Source organism: Dromaius novaehollandiae, chromosome 1 (assembly GCF_036370855.1).
Source record: "Dromaius novaehollandiae isolate bDroNov1 chromosome 1, bDroNov1.hap1, whole genome shotgun sequence".
NCBI classification, from domain to species: domain Eukaryota; kingdom Metazoa; phylum Chordata; class Aves; order Casuariiformes; family Dromaiidae; genus Dromaius; species Dromaius novaehollandiae.
In genome coordinates this window covers 56,936,518-56,955,896 of record NC_088098.1, presented here as the reverse complement: position 1 = coordinate 56,955,896, position 19,379 = coordinate 56,936,518, and the positions used below count along the sequence as shown (strand labels likewise).

The following is a 19,379-nucleotide window of genomic DNA, read 5'->3' as shown; positions in this document are numbered from 1 at the left end:
GAAAAGCTGCCTGGCTGAAAGAGGAAAAGTTTCTTGTATCTCTTCTCTCCTTCCCTTGTTTATGCAGAGTAGTGCTAGAGACAGTGCAGTTCAGTCTGGCAGAACCAACCGTTAAACTCCCCTCCAGCACACACTGCAACCTTTCTTGAAAACTGCCATTTTATGCCAAGCAGTCCCAAGAAGAGGGGCAGAATGAACTGCCTACCAAGTTTAGCATGGGAGCAGAAAATGCTGGGGCCATCTGGGAAAAGGTAGTAAGGTGGAAGAGGGAAACCTCATTTGGCTGGGGAATCTCCTGTCCCGTGCAGAGCTAAGCAGCCGGGTCCTGCTGCACTCCCCACTTCCCTGACCTGCGTGGGCTTGGCCTGGAAATTCCTTCCCATCACCACCACCCACTCACTGGCTCCAGCCTGCCACATAGTTAGTTACTGCTTCACTTGCATGACCCTGTCTGTATCTGTATAAATGTGGGCACAGCTGAGCTGAAATCCAAAGTTTGATCTCTTGTATTCCTTAAAGAGGTGTGATTTTATGTTGTCATTTTTGAACAGAGTGGAAATTATTTTATTTCAAGCTAAAATCACCAGTTATAACTACCAATGCAGTGCAATACTGAGATTTTCATTCTGTGTGAGCTTTTGAACATGTTGTTTTTTAACCTTTTCCTGCAAACATTTTCAGAAGTTTTTCTTCATACCTACAGGCCAAAATCGGTTAACAACCATGCATAACAGTGAGTTGCAAATGCTGACTGACCCACAGGCCTTACATGTTCATGGGTGTTATACTATAAAGCACCAAGTAAACATGTTCTGATGTAGTGATTTATTTTATCAGTTTGACTCAGGTGATCCGAAAGTTTGCAAAGCAACTGGATGAATGGCTGAAAGTAGCCCTCCATGACCTGCCGGAAAACCTACGAAATATCAAATTTGAATGTATGTATTGTCCAGTCTCTTTCCTATTAACTTAAGAAGAAGGGAGTGTTTATTGATTACAAATTAATTGGAAGTGAGGCTAGCGTTCTTTTAAGAAATAAAAACCACCAGCATTATAAATCTTGTATTCACTTGCAATCTCCACTTGCTCATGAGAAGCAATTTCATTTAGTGAAATGAGGCACCACTCCAAAGTGAGAAGAATTGCTTTTCCTTTCTTGTGGATTCCGATAAGAAATTAATTTTGTTGATAGTAAGCAAACATTAGGGATGATATTAGGCAAAGGAAATTATTAAACAAACCTTTAGGCTAGCACAATCTGAATACAGCTTGAGGCCCTTGCTCAAAAAAGTGCCAGAGTTAAAAATGAAGGAGATCAAATTACCCTGTCACCACAGGAAAGGGCACTAGTCCTTTTCAGATGTGCTTTGTAGATGCCTGCAGTGCACATCACCTATTGATAAAGCCTGCTTTATTTCACGGCTCTCAATTCTTTGCCTTTCATGAGCACTAAATTCCACACCACAAAGTTAAAAGAAAAAAAAAAAACTAATTTAGGAGAAGGATTAACTGTTTTGATCAGCATGGAAAATTAGGAGTATATTTTACTGAGAACACTCAGGATGTAAATTAGAATAACTAATTTCAGGGCTTTTTTGTTATTTACTAATTTATTTAAAAAGTTATAGAAAGTCAGACCTGAAAATATGTTTTATCACATCTCTTTCAGTTTAGAAATATCAAGAATCTGCAACAGTAAAATCTCTTCTGATCATATAAGGAGAGACAGAGAGAGAGAGACGGAGAGAAAGAGACAGAGACACACACAACACTTTCTAGTCATTCTTAAAATATACTCTTTAACTGCCTCCATGTACAGTACAGTGGGAATACCTACTCTGTGGCTGTATCTAAGGCCTGTTTGGACAGATCTGCAAGACTTTGGTGATTTTAGTATGAGGGTAAACTTGAGTGCCTCCCAGCATATACCCAAGTCTTTGCCACTTCTGCAATTGTTTCCTCCTGATTAGCATTTGTGATACTGTGCACAGCCAATGGAAGTACTGACAGGAGTAACTGCAAGCTTTGGTCATGTTCACAGTTTTGAATCCCAGATTTCAGACAAAAGATGCACAATAAAACATTTTGAAAGCCCATATCCCATTGGAAGGGCTAAAATAGGAACAGAGGACCGGCAACTACCTCATGGGCTACTGACTCTAGCACCTCTTACTCCACAGCATGTTATTGCAGCACATAGCCTCTTTCAGAAACTGTGGTCAAACTCCACTGGAAACGGTTACAGATTTTAGCTCTTACTAGTCCAGTCAGAAGATTCCTCCAAAACCTGTTTCCATTAAGACTTAGGAACCTTTTCTAATTTCCATACCTAATGTATTTATCATTATCTTATGCCCTTTTGTTCTTGCACCAACATTTTTCTTTCACTTAAATAGTTCTGTCTTTCTGGTCTTTAGTCTCTTTGTGTATCAAGAGAAAATTTTCTATGCTAAACAAGCCAAGCTCTTCCATTGTCCTCTACATTTCTCTTGTCATCTTGTTATTTACAGCATCTATAAATCATCACTTCTAATATGTATTTGAAATACTGATTGAGAATCCAGATTTAAGATTTTAGGTCTAAGTTTAAGTTAAGTTAAAACTGGGCTATTTGTATGAATTGTATGTAGGCATAATTGCATATGACCATAATATAGGACATTTGATGCACTTTTTTGATTCTGTTTTTAACATAGTATTTTGAGAAATATTTTTCTTTATTTAGTGCAGTGTATAAATATGTAATTCTTCTTTCCTGCAGTGTCCAGAAGATTCTCACAAATTCTCCGGCGTCAAACATCACTAAATCATCTCTGCCAGGTAAACATTTCAGTTACCCATGTTTACCGAATACCATTTTTACTGTCTTTTCAAAGATTTTGATACATTGGCAGGCTGAAATTTACCCAGAGTGGAAGAGATTATGTTAACAGTTTGTCTTCAGTATTCATTATGACCATCCTTACAAAAATCAAAAAGTAATTAGCAAAATGCCTTGCTAGATATCTGTCACTCTCTGATAATTAAATTTTATGGGGAACTTTTACGAAACAAATGAGGATTTGATCCAAGGAGATGGTTCATTTCATTGAAATAAACAAGAGATGTTCCACTGATTTCAGTGGGGTTTGGATCAGGCCCATTGCAAAACAAGAAAACTTTCTACATGCCTGACAAAATAATACAGGACTAATTGTATGTTATAAATCAAATGAAAATCAGTAAAAAGCTAAAGGTTTGAATTGCTGGGATTTTGAACAGAAATATGCAACCATAGCAAGTGCATATCAAAACTACTCTGAAGTATTCATTTTTCACCAGTTAGTTTAGATCACAATTACCTATGAAAAATTCATGAGGCCATATTTTGTACAGTATAAAAATGGAATGCTCCACTGATTTCAATGAGGTTTCACCCATGTATCTGTTCAGACAATTTGTTTTCCCAATCATACTGAAAGCTCCACTTTTCAAAAGTATATCCAACACCCCAGGTTAACCCTGAAAGTAGAAAAGCCCACAGGAAAAGGCTTTGGAAAAAAAAATACTCCTGCACAGACTCCTTTGTAGGTTTATTCCTCCATTATTTTAGCGGTGGAGGCAGAGATGCCAGTGCTACCTGATGGATCACCACTGAACTTGGGAAGTCCGTAGGTATTCAGAGGAAATCAGGGTCATTCATACAAAGGCCACAGCCTTCTGCATCAGGCCTGGAATCCAGCAGTTTACTGACATGAAGGACTCTTCAAATGCATCATTTCCTTGGGGAAGCTGATAACCTTACTGTGGATTATCACCTCTGCTTAACTTAGAGGGAGCTGGTGTGTGTTACATGGCTATGACCTTGCACCACTTCCTTTCTTCTCAGACCATCTTACCCTTATCGGTAGCAGGTTCTTGTCTCAACTAGCCAAGAAGCAGATGCTGCTGCAGAGGCAAATGAACTTGAGCCTTTTCATGTGGTTGAGGGAAGAATGAGAGTTTGGGAGAGGGGAGACTGCAAACATGTGAGGGGTTTATTTGGTTTTGGCTTGTTTTTTCTTGCTGCTTTTCGTTTTGGACTGAAGCTGGCCAACAAAGCCAACAGAAGTCTTGTATGTTGAGGAGTCTAGCAACAGAACAACTAGATTAGGGGTGCCCATCTGAGTTTGTGGTGGGTGGGAACCAAAGACTTGCAGCTGAATAGCACGGGCAAAATGACTTGCAGGCCCCTGTAACTTCCATAAGAGATCAGGGTGGTGGGTGGGGGTCCATAAGGAGAATCAACTTAGTGAGCCTAGCTAAGGAAGTGGAAAAGGGGATAAAGCCTATTTTTTAATCTAATAAGCCATGAACTAATGAATAGATTGGATTGGATTACAGGCATCAAGAACGGTGATCCACAGTGCAGACATCACGTTCCAAATGCTGGAGGACTGGAGGAATGTGGATCTGAATAGCATTACCAAACAAACCCTCTATACGATGGAGGACTCACGGGAGGAACACAGAAAGCTCATTATACAATGTAAGAGCAGAACTCTCAGATAATGCCAGGTGAACTTGGCTTCCTGTTGCAAACAAAGCTCAGTGAAAGTAACACTGCTCAGTTCTGTAGCCACTGTTTTGCAGTAAAGAAATGCAACTGTTAAAAGAAATTGCAACAGTAGAGACTTAAGATAAATACAGAGACATTTATCAAAATTTAAGGCAAAGCCTTCTCAGGTTCTTATGTTTTAAGGCATAGAAGTGTGTGCTTTTCCATTAAAGAGTTTCTTTCTGTTATCTGAAAAAGGCGAGAACTTGCACCAAAATTCAGGGGGCAGTTCTTCCATGGACTTAGGCAGACTAAATCTACACCTGAACCACTGAATCTGATAGAGTCCAGTCTACCCTGCTGCAGAATTGCTGCAGGAGAGTTGTCTTTTGAATGGCTTTGAAAACAAAGTCATTGTGTATTTGAGAGCCTTGTAAACTTATTTGTAAAAAGCTTTGTTTTACACAGTACTTTCATAAACAAGATAATTTGTTGGGATGAAGTTTTCACCCTGATCTTTTATGAGTAAATACAAGTTGCATATTGAGCAAGCTTATTGGCTAATTTAGATTCTGCTTAGTATATTAAAGGGCATGAATTGAAAAGTGACTTTGGAGATGTTGGCAATTTGGTTCTAGAGTGAAAGACCTTCTGTTTTAAATGTAAAATATAACCTTCATTGTCCAGTGAGTGGTCACAAGCTTAGGTGTAACCCTAAGCACACTGAGTTTGTCCCTCTGAGGCCCCAGAGATTACTGGCTTTGTCTTTGGCGTCATTCATAACCTCCGTCCCCTGTGAACCCACCTGTTTTATTGCCATCTCTCTTCTGAGACAGATCTCTTTTATCCAAAACCAACCTTAATGGGGAGCAGCCAGGGCAACCACTTGTGGGAGCTCTGCAAGGATAGGTTTGCTAGCAGAGTAACTGATTTGGTGTGAGGCTGGGAAGAGGAGGGGTGGCACTTTCACATGCACACTGGGCCCAGAAGGTTGACGTTGGCTCTTCTCCCACACACCTTTTGTCTCTCCACATTAACACTAGAAAGCTTCTCCCCAGTTGAGGGATTGGCCTCGCTATCTTGGCTCCACTTGCCAGTACAGTGCTGCTTGGTACTCTTGCCTCTCCTTCCCATCCCTTCATTCACTTCCTGACATGGTGCTCTCCCCTTCGGAGCAGAAGGAACCTTGACGTGGCAGCAGGGGAGGTAGAATATAGTGAGACTAGAGCCCAGAAACTTCTGGAGCCTGTTCTGTCCTCAGTATCTACCCAGCATCCTCCCACTGGCCAAAAAAACAACCAGCTCTCAAAGCTGTGATCTCCAGTTGCAGCAGCAGTTTTGGCTCATGTTTAGAAACAATACATCGTTCAGGAAAGCTTTTTATTTATGTACTAAGTTTTTAAATACAAACTTAAGTGTCATCAAATCAAATGGAATTTCCCCAAATGCAGACAGATTTAGGCACATGTTTTTCCATGTGGTAGGCTCCTATTTTCCAACTGGGAGAGAGAGAGAAGCATCCAGAAAATGCTGCCGTAGTATGAATGTTTAGCATGAATTGGATTCCACTGAGATATGCAGATATGGATAGGGATTATTCTGGATCTTGGATTTTTTTCCCCCCATTGTTGAGGTATATTCTACTTGGCCAGAGATTTTTTCAAAGGTCAAGTTCCACATGGCTCATGTGACATGGAAGTAAGACCTGGTCTAACATTCTCAGTATTGTTAACTAAGAACATACAATTTCCAGCTACTATAACTGAAAAAATAGGTTTCCTACAGGCAAGATTAGAGAGAAAGAGAAAAACCACTGGGTAGGAGAGCAGCTCTTTTCTGTTTTGATGTGGTAGCTGTCTCTGACATGATATTTCTCTATTCCCCCTTTCTCAAGTCCTGTTAAGGTATTTGTAGCAGTCACTTAGGGCTAAACAGTTACTCTTCTCAAACAGCGGCTTGTACACAATTGCACTGTTGCAGCAGCAAATCAGGCAACTGATCTGTTTTTCCGCTCCTGCTCCCCTCTTTGCACAGCATGTGAATTACTGCATCTGTGGTATCAGGCAGTTTATGTCCAGCTGAATACTCAAGCAAGGAGACAATGTTCTGGATTTCTCTTAGATCCTATCCTGAGTAAAGTGAGGTTGCCCATTCATGAAAACAACAACCAAAAAAGATAAGTGGGGAGCAAACACCCCTATTTCCCTTCTTCCCTGAATAACATTTCTGACCATCCAGCCTTTCCAAGCCTAAGATAAACAAAGTTACAGTCAAGTGCAAAGCAAATGCATTCCTGCCCAGCTTGCTGATTTGTTTTGGGATGCTATTGCCCAATGCAGAGCCCAAGGAGCTTGTCCTTTGCATTGTTCTTGGCCAGTCTCTGTGGCTCACTTCTCTGGCTACTACCTCTCTATGCTTTGCCTCCTCTACCACCCCCACTCTCTACTTCCTATGATGGGAAATTCCTCCTCCTGTTATTTATAATTAAGCATAAATGGAAATGCATAGCGCACTCAGATCATCCTGTGACACAGCAGGTAGAAAGTATCTTTTGTCTTGACTTGCTGGGCTATTTATTTTAGCTGAGTTGAGGAACAGTTTCTCAAGACGTCAAAGCACATGATTCTTTGTCTTCCAGTTGCTGATTCTCATAAATAAACTAGAGACTTGAAGTTTTAAGAGCTGCAGTTGAATGACTTAATTCTTTTTACCTTCGGTATTAAAATATGTATCTGTGTACTTCAGAGAGGTTAAAAAGTATTCAGGTTGCCTTTTGAAATTCTTCTTGATAAATTCATTATAGCATTTGTGCATTTGTAGCAATTTATTTTAAAGAAGTAGAAGTTTACAGGAAATCTTTATTTGTATTTGTGGTTCGGGCACCACAAATAGATGATTTGCAGCAGTTTTTGCAACTAAAGCACTATACAGATGAGAGCTTATCAACAATACTCATCCACTTGGTGCTTAAAGGATTCTTTATGCATTTCTAAATCAATTTCATGCCTGACCTTTTTTCATCACCAAGGTCAAGGCCTGGCTTCGCACTCTTCGTAGAGAACACCATTAACATTTCACTTCCAGGCATCATGGACAGTTGAAACTTGAACTAAAAGGTGAATTTTAAACAATAGGTCCTGATTTTGCTCCTACTAAAATACCATTTCCAGTGGCTCCATCACTTTCAGTAAAAGCAAGGTGGAGACCAAGTAAAGTAATTGGGTCAGCACCAAGGAAGATGCATTTGTTACAGCTAAGCAATTCATTATAATAAGTATAGCAAATCTGTGAGAAGTTATTGATGGCTTTTTGTGATTTGTTTCTCTCTTGTTCTAAATGGAATCCAAGCACTGAGGTGGGGTGTTTTTCTTTGTTTGCCAGTGTATCAGGAGTTTGATCACCTTCTGGAGGAGCAGTCCCCCATTGAGTCGTACATCGAGTGGCTGGATTCCATGGTGGACAGATGTGTTGTGAAGGTTGGTAAATGGGAGTTAGGACCTGAGTCACTGATGTGCAGTATGAGCTTTATTCAGGTCAAAGGTTTTTAGTAGAAATGGAGAGAAAAAAAAAAAAGCCATGCATTGGTAATGGGTAAGAGTAAAGTGGCAGTGGGCAAAATGTCACTAGCTTTCATGCTCAGTATGCAGACAGTTCACGTTTAGGGCTTTGTGCTTGTCTATTCCATTCTAAAAGATGATATTCAAGAATGGGACAGACTTAAGGTTTCCAACCCAATCAATATTTCAAGGGTATGGAGAGAGAGTTGATTCAAAGTCATCCTAATTATGTAGTGCAAATGGAGATGATAACCTCGCCTGTCTGTTTGAGATTTTAAAGAAGAGGATATTTAGGCCAGCTAATTCATTTTTATACATTCAAGTATGAAGACAAATTGTCTACTTTACCATTCAGACAAGGATACAGTTAGGTTGGCTTTTGAATTGATTTGGGATACCAAGGACTTATATTTTATTTTAACTTCACTGGGTCTGGAAACTTACTGACAAATTATTAAAAAATATTTTCAAAGTTATTCAGGCATCACCATAATGTTACACAGGATATGTTATTATATGATCGACTATTTTAATGTCTGTCGTTAACTCTACTTTGTATTAGGATGTTCTATTAGAAAATTTCAACTCATTATTCCAGATTTCATTGTTAGAGCTAGTAAGTAAAATATACACATATGTAAACATGCTGCATCTTTCTCTGCTGCAAAACATTCATGGAAAAAACAGCAGACATTTCCCTGGATTACTTGAGATATTTTGATTCTTTTGGGGAACTTTTCTTTTAGTTAGTGAAATGCAGTTTGAAATTCAGACCATAACTGTTATTTTTTCAGGAAGAACTTGGCATGGATTTTATTAGCCGATTGCGTAAATCTAATTCTTTAACTCAAATACGACTATAGAAAATAAAGTTTGAAGAGTTAATGCCTTCCTTTCTGGGAAGTAGTTTTGCTAGTAAAATGATTATGTGAATTTACAAAAACAAAGACGTGAAGGAACAATTATTTTCAGTAGTAAACTTTAATTGAAATATTAATATAGGTTTTCAGTGTAAATCAAGCACTGTTTATTCCTTGTCTAGGAATCATCATGAAATAAATTTAGGTTAAGATGAAGACCAGAGCAATTTTTTGCAGTCTAATAAATCCTTTCATCATTTATAAAGGAAATTCTGTCTTGGTGTTGAATAATACTCAAGAGTTTCCTCTTTCCGAAGGTTGTATATAGTAATAAGGTAGCTTTCTGTGTATGTTTTTCTGAATTTTTAGTGTTTATTTTAATGTAAAGTTAATGGTAAGTAGTTTTCCAGTTTAAAAAAAAAAGGGAGGGACAAATACATGCATCGTTCAGCTGTACCAGGCAGTGGAAATAAAAGTTTCTCCATGTCAGATATATCTGTTTTCTTGCAGGTAGCTGCCAAGAGACAAGGCTCTTTGAAGAAAGTAGCTCAGCAGTTCCTCCTGATGTGGTCCTGTTTTGGCACTCGAGTGATTCGGGACATGACTTTGCACAGTGCACCCAGCTTTGGTACTTTCATTTTGTTGAAATAATTGTATAGCACTGTTGAAAAATTCTATATCCTGGCTTATAATGTACAGTTAAAGTGAAAACATACCTGTTTTCATATGTCCAGGGTTCTATTAAAAATTTAGTTGAGGCTACTGACATTTGCAAATAACTCTCAGATGGATGTCTTTCTTCCAGATCTAGTTGGAAGAGCTGAAAACACTACTATTTCCTTCTGTTTGTTGTCAGCCAGTAGCTGGAGTAATCAGTCACAGGTCAGCTGGAGGAGTCAGTATGGGAGCATTCCCTAGCACACTTCAGTGCAAAGTCAGCCAGGTTACCCAAACCACCATGACCACATGTTACACTGAGGCAGATGACTTTGTACTAAAGTGGATGAAAAGCTCTCCAGTGAGCCATTTTGCCAGCTCTGCTTTTAAGGAACTTAGCATTTTAAACCAGTCTTTGCAAACTGAATGTGTTTCTATACCCCAGGCAAATCCCTTTCCGTTCTATTAGAATTCAGTCAGAGTGGAAAGATAGACATTTACTTTTTTAATGAAAATGCATGCTGCTTTTCTACATGGTTTCAAAAGGGGCTTTGCCTTGAATCCTGGGATGCAAACAGTTCATTTGGAGGGCCAGGTTAAAATCAGTTAAAAGCAGAGATGATTGAAAATGGATTATTGTGTCATGAGTGCGAGCACTCACAGTCGCTTGGGACTAGGTTTCTCATGAGGGATGTTTTTTATAAATGCGCATTTGTCAGGATATGCTATTAGAAGATTAATAACAAATGAAATTATGAAAGCACTGCACTAAACAACTGCAAGGTTTTCTGCCAGCTGAGCTTCAATGTGCTTTATGCTATTAGTATTCAGATACTATGAGAGATAGGCACTCATAATAGAATCTTTATTTATATTTTGATCTGGAACTGCTTTTCCTGGCTTTCCCATTGTTAAGAGTTTTCCAAGCAGGTGTTAGTGAATCACCATTAGACATCAGGATAGTAAACATCCCCAAGATGATCACAATTTCTATCTGCTAGATTGTGTTTTCAGCACCAATATCCTGATCACATCTATTTCCAATCCCCTTTGAGACTCATTTTCTCCTTGAGTCACTGCAACTTTTCTTTTGTTATGGGCATAAGAGTAGCTGATACTGCTCAACATAGTACACTTCCCCATGTTCAAAAACCTCTTTGCATAAGTGTTGAACAAATGCTGAATTTTGTGTTCCAACACTTTGGGTTGCTATACTGCTCTCTGCAGACATAATCCCGATGTGGAAAATACACCAGCAGCCAACAAATGAAAAACCATGCTGCATTAGTATAGTGTTGAGGTTACACTGTTAAAGTCATGAAATGCTGACATTAAAGGGTCACTGAGGATATATTTTTTCCACTGAGATGCACATTACAGCATTATTTTTATTCCTGTTTAGGATATATAGGTAACCTAATCAAACATTCTCTGTTTCAAACCATCAGACATCAAAATATCTTTACTCAGTCAGGGATTCCCAAATTACTTATTAGACCACCAGCTGTCTGGAAGGTCTTTGTAGTTATCATCAGCTGTGATTTTATTTATTAATGAAAACATTTATGAATTTACCAGATAGTCAAATGTGAATGTTGAGAATTATTCATAGGTTCAAGAGTTTGGAACCCACTATGGTATAACACATCAGATCTGCGAAATAACTTGCATGTTGTCTTTGTTATAAACTTGACTCTTACATTTCTCATTTTTGAGAACTTCAGCTGTTCATCTCAGTTTGTAGCTGTTTGTCTTTTCTGTGTTCGTACAAATGTTTGTGTTTCTGTGTGTACAGATGCATGATTCTCCTTCTTATACAGACACACACCTTTGAACATGAATTTGATATGTTTACACGCAACCATATTGGGAACGAATGCACTGGCCATAGCTGATGTGTTTTTCATGGGTATTTGGTGTTATAATTAGGACCGGGTCAGTAACTGCTTTTCAATTTGGTAGTCAAAGCAAGAGTGAAAAAAAATTGTTGTGGGCCAGGGTGAAGCTGCGGTAGTTTTAGGATTTTAATCCATTCAAAAACCTTTGTTTATTTTTAAAAAGTAAAACCAAAGAGCATGTTTTTGCATCTTTGCCATATTTTTGTGCTTAGGCCACAATTAGCTGCTTCAGCAGAATCTTGAATTAGTGTTAATCACCGCCAAAGCAAGGTTTCCAACCAAAGACCTAGAGGATTTGTTCTGTGGGAGGGTTTTCTTGTCTCTTCTGTTGAAGCAGTTTTGCGTTGTACAAAACGCTTAACAGTGTGTTGAGCTGCAGTGGTGTGAAGCCTGCTAGCTGGAGTTCACCCCGGGAGGTGACAAGCATTGGTTCTGTCCCTATTCTACCAGTTATTTATACAGAGCGGAGTTTCCTCTGCTCCAGGTACAATTCTGCAAGTCCACTGGAGACAGCGGAAGCTCTGAGCCTTCTGGCTTTCAGAGGTGAGAATAGTACCAAAACCATATCCTCATCCTAGCAGAGCAATGCCTGGACTATCCTTATCTTGTGTCTCCAAAAATGGCCCAAAGGTAATTTAGCAACAAAGCCAAAACTATAATCTCTTGTAGTAATGCTATAGTACTTTCACTGTAAGGCCATTTTACACATTGTTCCTAAAGCAGAGCTGTGCAAGTTCCAAAAGAGTAACCAGTGAACATAAACAGAGCAGAGCTAGAAGTCAGAAGCTCCTCTGCACTTAATTTAACAGTTCCTTGTAGCTTTTTACAATAACATATGCATTTTAATGAGTTCTATAGAGAGGAAAAAAAAGGCACTGATTTACTATTTTAAATACTGGCATCTCTGTATTTTTGTTCTTATCTTAGGTAAAAAGTTCTGCTTTTTTACTACATTTGGAAACTGGCTCAGTAGACTGATTTTTACTGATTTTTTCCACTTCAAGCAATAAACAGAACCAGATGCTGACAGTGTTATTTTTTTAAAAAAGTGAAATCATGTGTTAAATGCTGCAATCTTTACTATGTGCAGGAGAGTACAGCTTTATCTTTGAGATATGTGATATGGAAATTTGATTACAGGAAGTTGCAATATCTGGCATTGGACTGGCTAGCACAGAGATTTGATTCTGCAAGGCTTTTAAGCATGGTGACACGGTCAGGTTGAAATAATCCCTGGCCGAAAAAAGCTCCTCTCCCCCCCCCCACCCCGGCCTCCTTTTTCTCTCTCCCTGCCTCCCTCCCTCCCTCCTTCCTGTCTATGCATATCAAAGGCACAGTTGGTGGCAATGTTTGGGTAATGCATCCAGTGTACAAAATTAACTAATTAGTAATAGAAGCTCCACGATTTTCTCCAGATCTGGAGATCTCACTGTTCTTTGCTACTGACACATAATTGCTGTATCTGTCTGTTAATAGCTTCTGATACTAACTGTACATTAGCTGGGTAATCATTGCCATGATTTCAGTTAACTCCTTCTGAAAATTAGAGCCAAATGGCCATTTATTATTGTAACTGCAATCTCTCAAATGACTTTTTACCTCTTCTTAAATGAGTATAAGGTTTACCAGCCACAGCTGGATCCTTTTCAGCACTTAAAGATATACTTGAAAGAACTAAACATAGTTTCATGTGAAAAACAGTAGCTTGCAAACACAGAATAAACTGTTGTACATTGTGCTGAATAGCTATACACCACGTAGCTGAAATGCATGTGCTGATATTGGTTTCACTCTATAGCTTACATTTCATTTGACTCATTTAAGAATGTAAAAATATTGCATTCATTCAGCACCAACAACTTGTTTGTCTAGTGTCTTTCATACAAATTCTGGGCTCAAACACGCCATACAGAGTTTAAAAATACACAGTGGGAGAAATAATAGGAGAGGAAGAGAGAAATTCAAAAGAGTGACAAAGGCACTGGAGTGTTTTTAAATGATGCATTCAATATTGCCAACCCCACAGCTTCAAAATAAAGCATCAGACCCCCCCAAAACAAAGACTTTTTTAAAAATAGCAAATCTTAGGTTCTTGTCATTTGCCTGCTAGCATTTTAGTGTTTAGTGTTCACAGTTTCAAACATTTTGTGAAACCACAATCAACTTTCTTTTAATTCCTTTTTAAAAGGAAAGCTGAGCAAGGAGTTTCATGGGAAACACCAAATATCCTGAACCTTGTGACCAGCACACAAAGATTGGCAGATTCAATAAGCCAAGTATTTAGGCTTGATTTTCTTGCCTTGGAAATGTGTATCAGTAGTAATTGCACTGAAGTAAACAGAGATCTTCCACTGAAAAATCTGGAAATTCTAGGTTAGTAACAAGGTGATCAACCAGCTCTGCTGTCTTTATAGTGCTGCTGAACGTAAGAGGATTTTATTCAACAAGATCTTTAGCCCAGAAAATTTCTAAAACAAAATTTCTACAAAGGTTAAGTGCAGATCTCCACTATTTGTCCTTGGAAGGCTGAGGATTTGTTTTGATTCCCATTTTGATTTGCATAGGATAACATAAAACACAGATGAAAAACTGAGCACTTCAAGTTCACCAACAGCCAAAGATTTCCTCCTCATAGCAAAGGTGTTGCAATCATATGTGTCCTTCTTCTGTGCTGTCTTGCCCAAGACTGTAAAGGCAGGTGTTCTCCTGCCAGTGTGTGTGCTCAGCTCCTACCAGTGATGACAGAAGCCAGTGGGAAACATAAAGACCATCCAGGTCACAAAGGAAAGAGTGTGCTCTGAGTTGCTTTGAAAGCTGAATTGCTAGCTAGGATTGTATAGGGATACAGGGCCTTTTAGATGACTATTCTGTCCTTCAGCAGTATGAGCAGAGAAGCTGGAGTAGGGGTACTTAGGCTTAGCTGTGGTAAAAACTAGTATCCCAACATAAATGTAACCTCTAACTTTCCCATGAAGAAACCAATCATCATGAAATTTGATTGAATTTGAAACTTGTTGTATCTTTTTTCCTAGAGAAGTATTTTCCTCAAAAATGTAGTAATGAAATTTCAAAAGAAGCACATCTGGATGAAGCTTTTTTTTTTTTTTTTTCTTTTTTTTTTGCCTGGGAGTAGCTGGTTTCTGCTTCATTCTCAGCTGGTGATTTTTCTGTGGTTTAACCCAGCTGCTGGGCTGGCTGTTATTTATAACTGTGTGGCTGCATTGGCACTAGCCAGAGTTACCTAATGACTTACACAAGCACATTTTAAATATTCCATGCAAGTCTAAATAAACATAGGAGCTTTTCAACAAGCCATTGTGTGACTGAGCCCTGTCTACAGCTATTACAGGTACTCTATGTCATGGAGTCTATTGCACAAACTGATGGCACTCCATCTTGAAACTAGTTGGACTTCCTCTACAGATGTACATTATTCCTTTCAGGAGGACACTATGCCATGTCTCAGCTCTGATGATTTGCTCCTTCTAACTTTCAGCTGACATGCATCTATGGCCTGTTCTTACGCATCTATTTTTGCACCAATATGTACTCTAGGGCAAATATTTCTTCACTGTTCCTGACATGTTCCGTTCTTTATACATTATGGAAAGCAATTCACTTCCCTTCTACAAGATTAAACCAGCCAAGCACTTTAAGTCATTTAAAATCTGTTGTTCATTCCCCACATCCTCCTGCTACTATTCTCCATATGAGTTTCCGCTTGTACTAATCTTTCCTGAACATGGGTGACCAGAGTGATATGCAATATTCCAAGTGAGGTTTCACCAGTGCCTTGTGCAATAGTATTAATACTTCCATTTCTGCAGAGAAATATAACTACATCCACTGCCAGTTGCATCAGAGACCCATCAACTACTTTACCCTCAACTCTGTTACTTCCAGCTGAAGAAATTCTGTCTTACAGCAAAAAGTCTTGTTGTAAGTCTCTCAGGGCAGAACTTCTTACAGCACACTATTAAATTTCATTTCATTTCTATTACTCTAGTCCATAACATCATCCAGTCCTTCCTCCTAATAACATTAGCAAGTTCTCCATCTGTACTCAAAACTTGAGGATTTGTAGCAGATAGCTATCAATACAATCGCTTTTACTATTAGTTTTTGAAGTTATTTTTGACTCCATACCTCACATTTTTTGTCCTTACTCTTCCTTTTTAGACCCTTAAGTCAGTCACATTCCTGTCATGTATTTAAGAAAGGGGTGATATCCATGGCATCTTCAGAGATAAACACAGAAACAGGCCTGATGTTATTGCTGCTTGTATGATTCAGACTGGTAACTAGGAAAAGATAACGTAGTAGAGGTATGGCAGACCAAACCTTTGGCTCAAGTCTTTCCCTTTAAGACACCCACAGCTGCTGCCAAAGCCTCTATGTATGGCAACTAATAGATGTCTCCTCCAGTCCAGCACTAGAGATGCGCCGTCAGGAGATTTAGGAGGATGTTTCTACCTTGCTCTTGATTAGTCTCTTATCTCTTTGTCCAGTGACACAAGTAGTTCAGAAATGTCATACCAGGGCACGCCACTAAGGTGGCTGGTTCTGGATTCTACTTCTGACAGAAACTTACATCTGATGCTTTAGATAAAAGCAAAACAATCCCATGATGGTGTAATTGTCTAAAATGTTCAATGCTAGAGCAGGAGAAGAAAACCCCATCTAGTCTCAGCTCTCAGCTAGGCAGCCTATTTGCATCTTAAACCATGATAATTCTGAACCCTTATTTAATCCTCATGTAGTCTGCGTTACTAGATATGTAATTTAATTCCACTTATATGATTCTCTGCTAAATAATAAATGAGACATCTCCTTATTCTTCAGACTACACTTAACCACACATAATGCTCTCTTTCCAGTGAAACTGGAAAGAACAGTCAATCTCTATCACGGATTAACAAAGTCATCAGTCCTTGCTAACAGTAACGTTACTGCTAGAGAGAGGTTGGAAGAAAATATCCTTGCTCTGTAACAGTGGAACAAGGTCCCCTCAGCAGAACTCTGCCAATGAACTCCTGCTTGAAACACTGAAGTGCTTAAGGTTTTGACACTTTCATTTTAAGACTCCATAACCCATTCAATTAGATTCAAAATATTTGTGGGGGACCATATTTTATATTATTCCATTTCATTTCCTGTTTTTTCAAACCATCTCTTCTAGCTTAACGAGTGACACAGGATGCAAGAATGCCAATTTTGTACTGGGAGTTTTGATTAAACATTTAGACTTTCTTAGGAAGTGGGCCACAGAGATATAACTTCAGCTCCTGAAAGATGAACCTCACATTCATATAGGCCAGTATAAGTCCAGGAGTAAACAGAGTCTGTTTGTCCCCAGATTTACTTTGACCTCGTTCTTGGTCATTGGCAAATGAGTTGCCTTGAGTAAGAGACATACTTCTGTGGCAGTACTGTATAGGAGCTAGTGCTGTTCGGTGCCTGTTTTGTTGAATACCGTAATCATTAGTTTAATGAGTGTATTGAGACAGTCAATGGTTTTTTTGTTTGTTCACTTTATTACCAGGGTCTTTTCACCTTATTCACTTGATGTTTGATGACTACGTATTGTACCTGCTAGAATCACTCCATTGTCAGGAGAGAGCTAATGAGCTAATGAGGGCAATGAAAGGAGAAGGAAGCACAGGTGAGTTTGTTCTTTTATTCATCTTTTGTCATTTTATTCTACTGGATTCACTCTTTTCTACGCAAGGGCACTTCCTTATCCTCAACTATCCCAGAGAGGCCTACCCAGGAGCAAAAGGTTGTTTTCAGTTCCATCATGATTTGAAATAAGTCATTTGTGAGGGTAGCCTCCCTGGTTAGTACATTCTGAAAGAGGCCTAACTGCTTCATGATGTAATTCTGGATGTTTGGAACACCATGCCTAAGCACATGCTTGGTATTTTAGAAAGAGATGTTTGTACTGAACCTTTTACCTCTTAATCTGACTAAGCCACCATTGCATTTTAGTGGACCCAGTTTTGATTCTTGATTTTCTTACGCTAATTTCACACTAAATAAATGCACTGATATCAGTGGATTTGTACCACTCTAGATAAAAGGCAGAGATGGAAGAAGTGAGCAAAGACAAAAATGAAAGCTCTCATTTCTGATACACTTATGTTCTGAGTACAAGTAGAGAAACAGATTTGCAGTCCTGCTCCATTCACTCTGCACTGGCTTGCCAGAGAGCAGGAGCGAGCAGAGATTGCCTTTAGTATCTCTGCTCAGGGCTCCCCCTTGTAATGAGGAGTCCTCAGTGATCTTCTTCTCTGCATCTTCCATCTTGGCAAGTTGAATCCCTGTATGAGCTTTGGAAAGCTCTACTCTTCATTTTAGCTGTGACTTCATTTGCCTCCCTGGAGATTTATGGGAAGAAAACATTCCAGTGATCAGGGTACTATCTTCTGGGTGTTGAGAGACCTGGATTTAATTCGTTGTCTTGGCATAGCCTTTTGGGTTTTTGACAAACAAGTTGCTTATCCCCGTGCACTTTCTACATAGCTTTAGGAGCCTAGAACTATGCAGAGCGTGAGCCTCTGTAGTCAGTGAGGAGAAACAGTTACCACCATTGGCTGCTGGAATCCCCTTCAGATTCCTGTTTCTTCCTAATGTCTCTGGAAGGAGTAGGAGTGCCTGACTCCTACTGGACTCTTAATTTTTGGTACCTAATAGTATATTGGAGGTATATAAGCCTTAAGCTCTCTGTGCATCAGTTTCCTATGTGTAAAACAAGAAAAATAGCACTTTCCTTTATGAGGTGTTATGACAAGACACTGAAGATTATCATAGTTTGCATGTTATAGAAGTCCTTCTTTCAAAGATTTGCATGATTCCTGCTATGCATTTACAGAAATACACTGTACAGAACTTACTACTTGCATAATTTTTTTTGAGTTCCAGAGTGTTCCTTGAATCCACCTTAAACTATGTTCTTTGGTGACTTCTCTCTCAACTTGCAGCAGAAATACGAGAAGAAATTATTCTGAGTGAACCAGCTCCTCCAACTCCCTCCCCAGTGCCGTTCTCCCCAGCTAAATCTGCCACCTCAGTGGAAGTGCCCTCTGTCCCCTCGCCTGTCAGCAATCAGTCCCCAGAGTACGGTGGCATAGCAACTACAACAGGTAGGCAGGCTAACGGCAGCTGGATCTGGTATTCTTTCATCAAAAGATGACTTTTCCTTTCAGCTACCTGAAATTAAGCCTGAGAACAATATGTGCTGGTTTTCAAAAGACGAGGAGCCTTCTCAAACTGATATCTGTTTAAAGTATTAATTATACTTTCTCACTCTATCCAGACATGGTGTGCAGCGTAACAGGAAAAGGAGCTGATGTCTGGACTCTAAAGGCCTAACAGTAGATTCCAGACCTCAGCATACCAGAATCTCTTCAGCTGCTGAGGACTTCAGAGAAGCAGGGCTGTCACTTTATTTTTAAATGGTTTTAAAAATCAGTTCAATTTTTCATATTTCTAGCACTGCACTGAAATAATTATGTACAGATATAGCACTTTTGAGCATCTTGAATGACTTTAATGTGGACTCAGTTTCTCTGGAAAATTTTATGTACTCCATGGAAATGGCCTGGGTATTTTAAGGTTTAGTGAGGTTTTCAAAGTGCTGAACCACTTAGTTCCCAGTGGATAAAATGGGAACTGGACATTTTTCAACATGTCTGAGACCCAAATACCTTTAAATATCTGTGCAAGTTTCTCTTGCAAATGTTTAGATGTGGATAGACTTTCATCTTTCAATGCTAGCGATTAGGAAATGGATGTCTGAAGCCTGTTTTCAGTTGCATACTCTATTACGGCAACTCATGAGCTTGTAGTCTAATAGGCTGCATAAAACTCCTGATTAATAAATTTTGTGCAT

The 19,379-nt window shown here is 39.1% G+C and overlaps 1 protein-coding gene across 1 annotated transcript in view; it reads left to right on the top strand.

The window, feature by feature from the left end:
* The window catches only part of RFX4 (regulatory factor X4), a 99,789-nt gene that overhangs the window by 56,624 nt on the left and 23,786 nt on the right, over positions 1-19,379 (top strand). Inside the window, exons 9-15 of the mRNA XM_026117885.2 lie at positions 838-938; positions 2,762-2,820; positions 4,363-4,507; positions 7,898-7,992; positions 9,444-9,561; positions 17,031-17,150; positions 18,469-18,630. Coding sequence (XP_025973670.2) covers positions 838-938; positions 2,762-2,820; positions 4,363-4,507; positions 7,898-7,992; positions 9,444-9,561; positions 17,031-17,150; positions 18,469-18,630 — 800 coding nt within the window. The remainder of the gene's footprint in view (positions 1-837; positions 939-2,761; positions 2,821-4,362; positions 4,508-7,897; positions 7,993-9,443; positions 9,562-17,030; positions 17,151-18,468; positions 18,631-19,379) is intronic.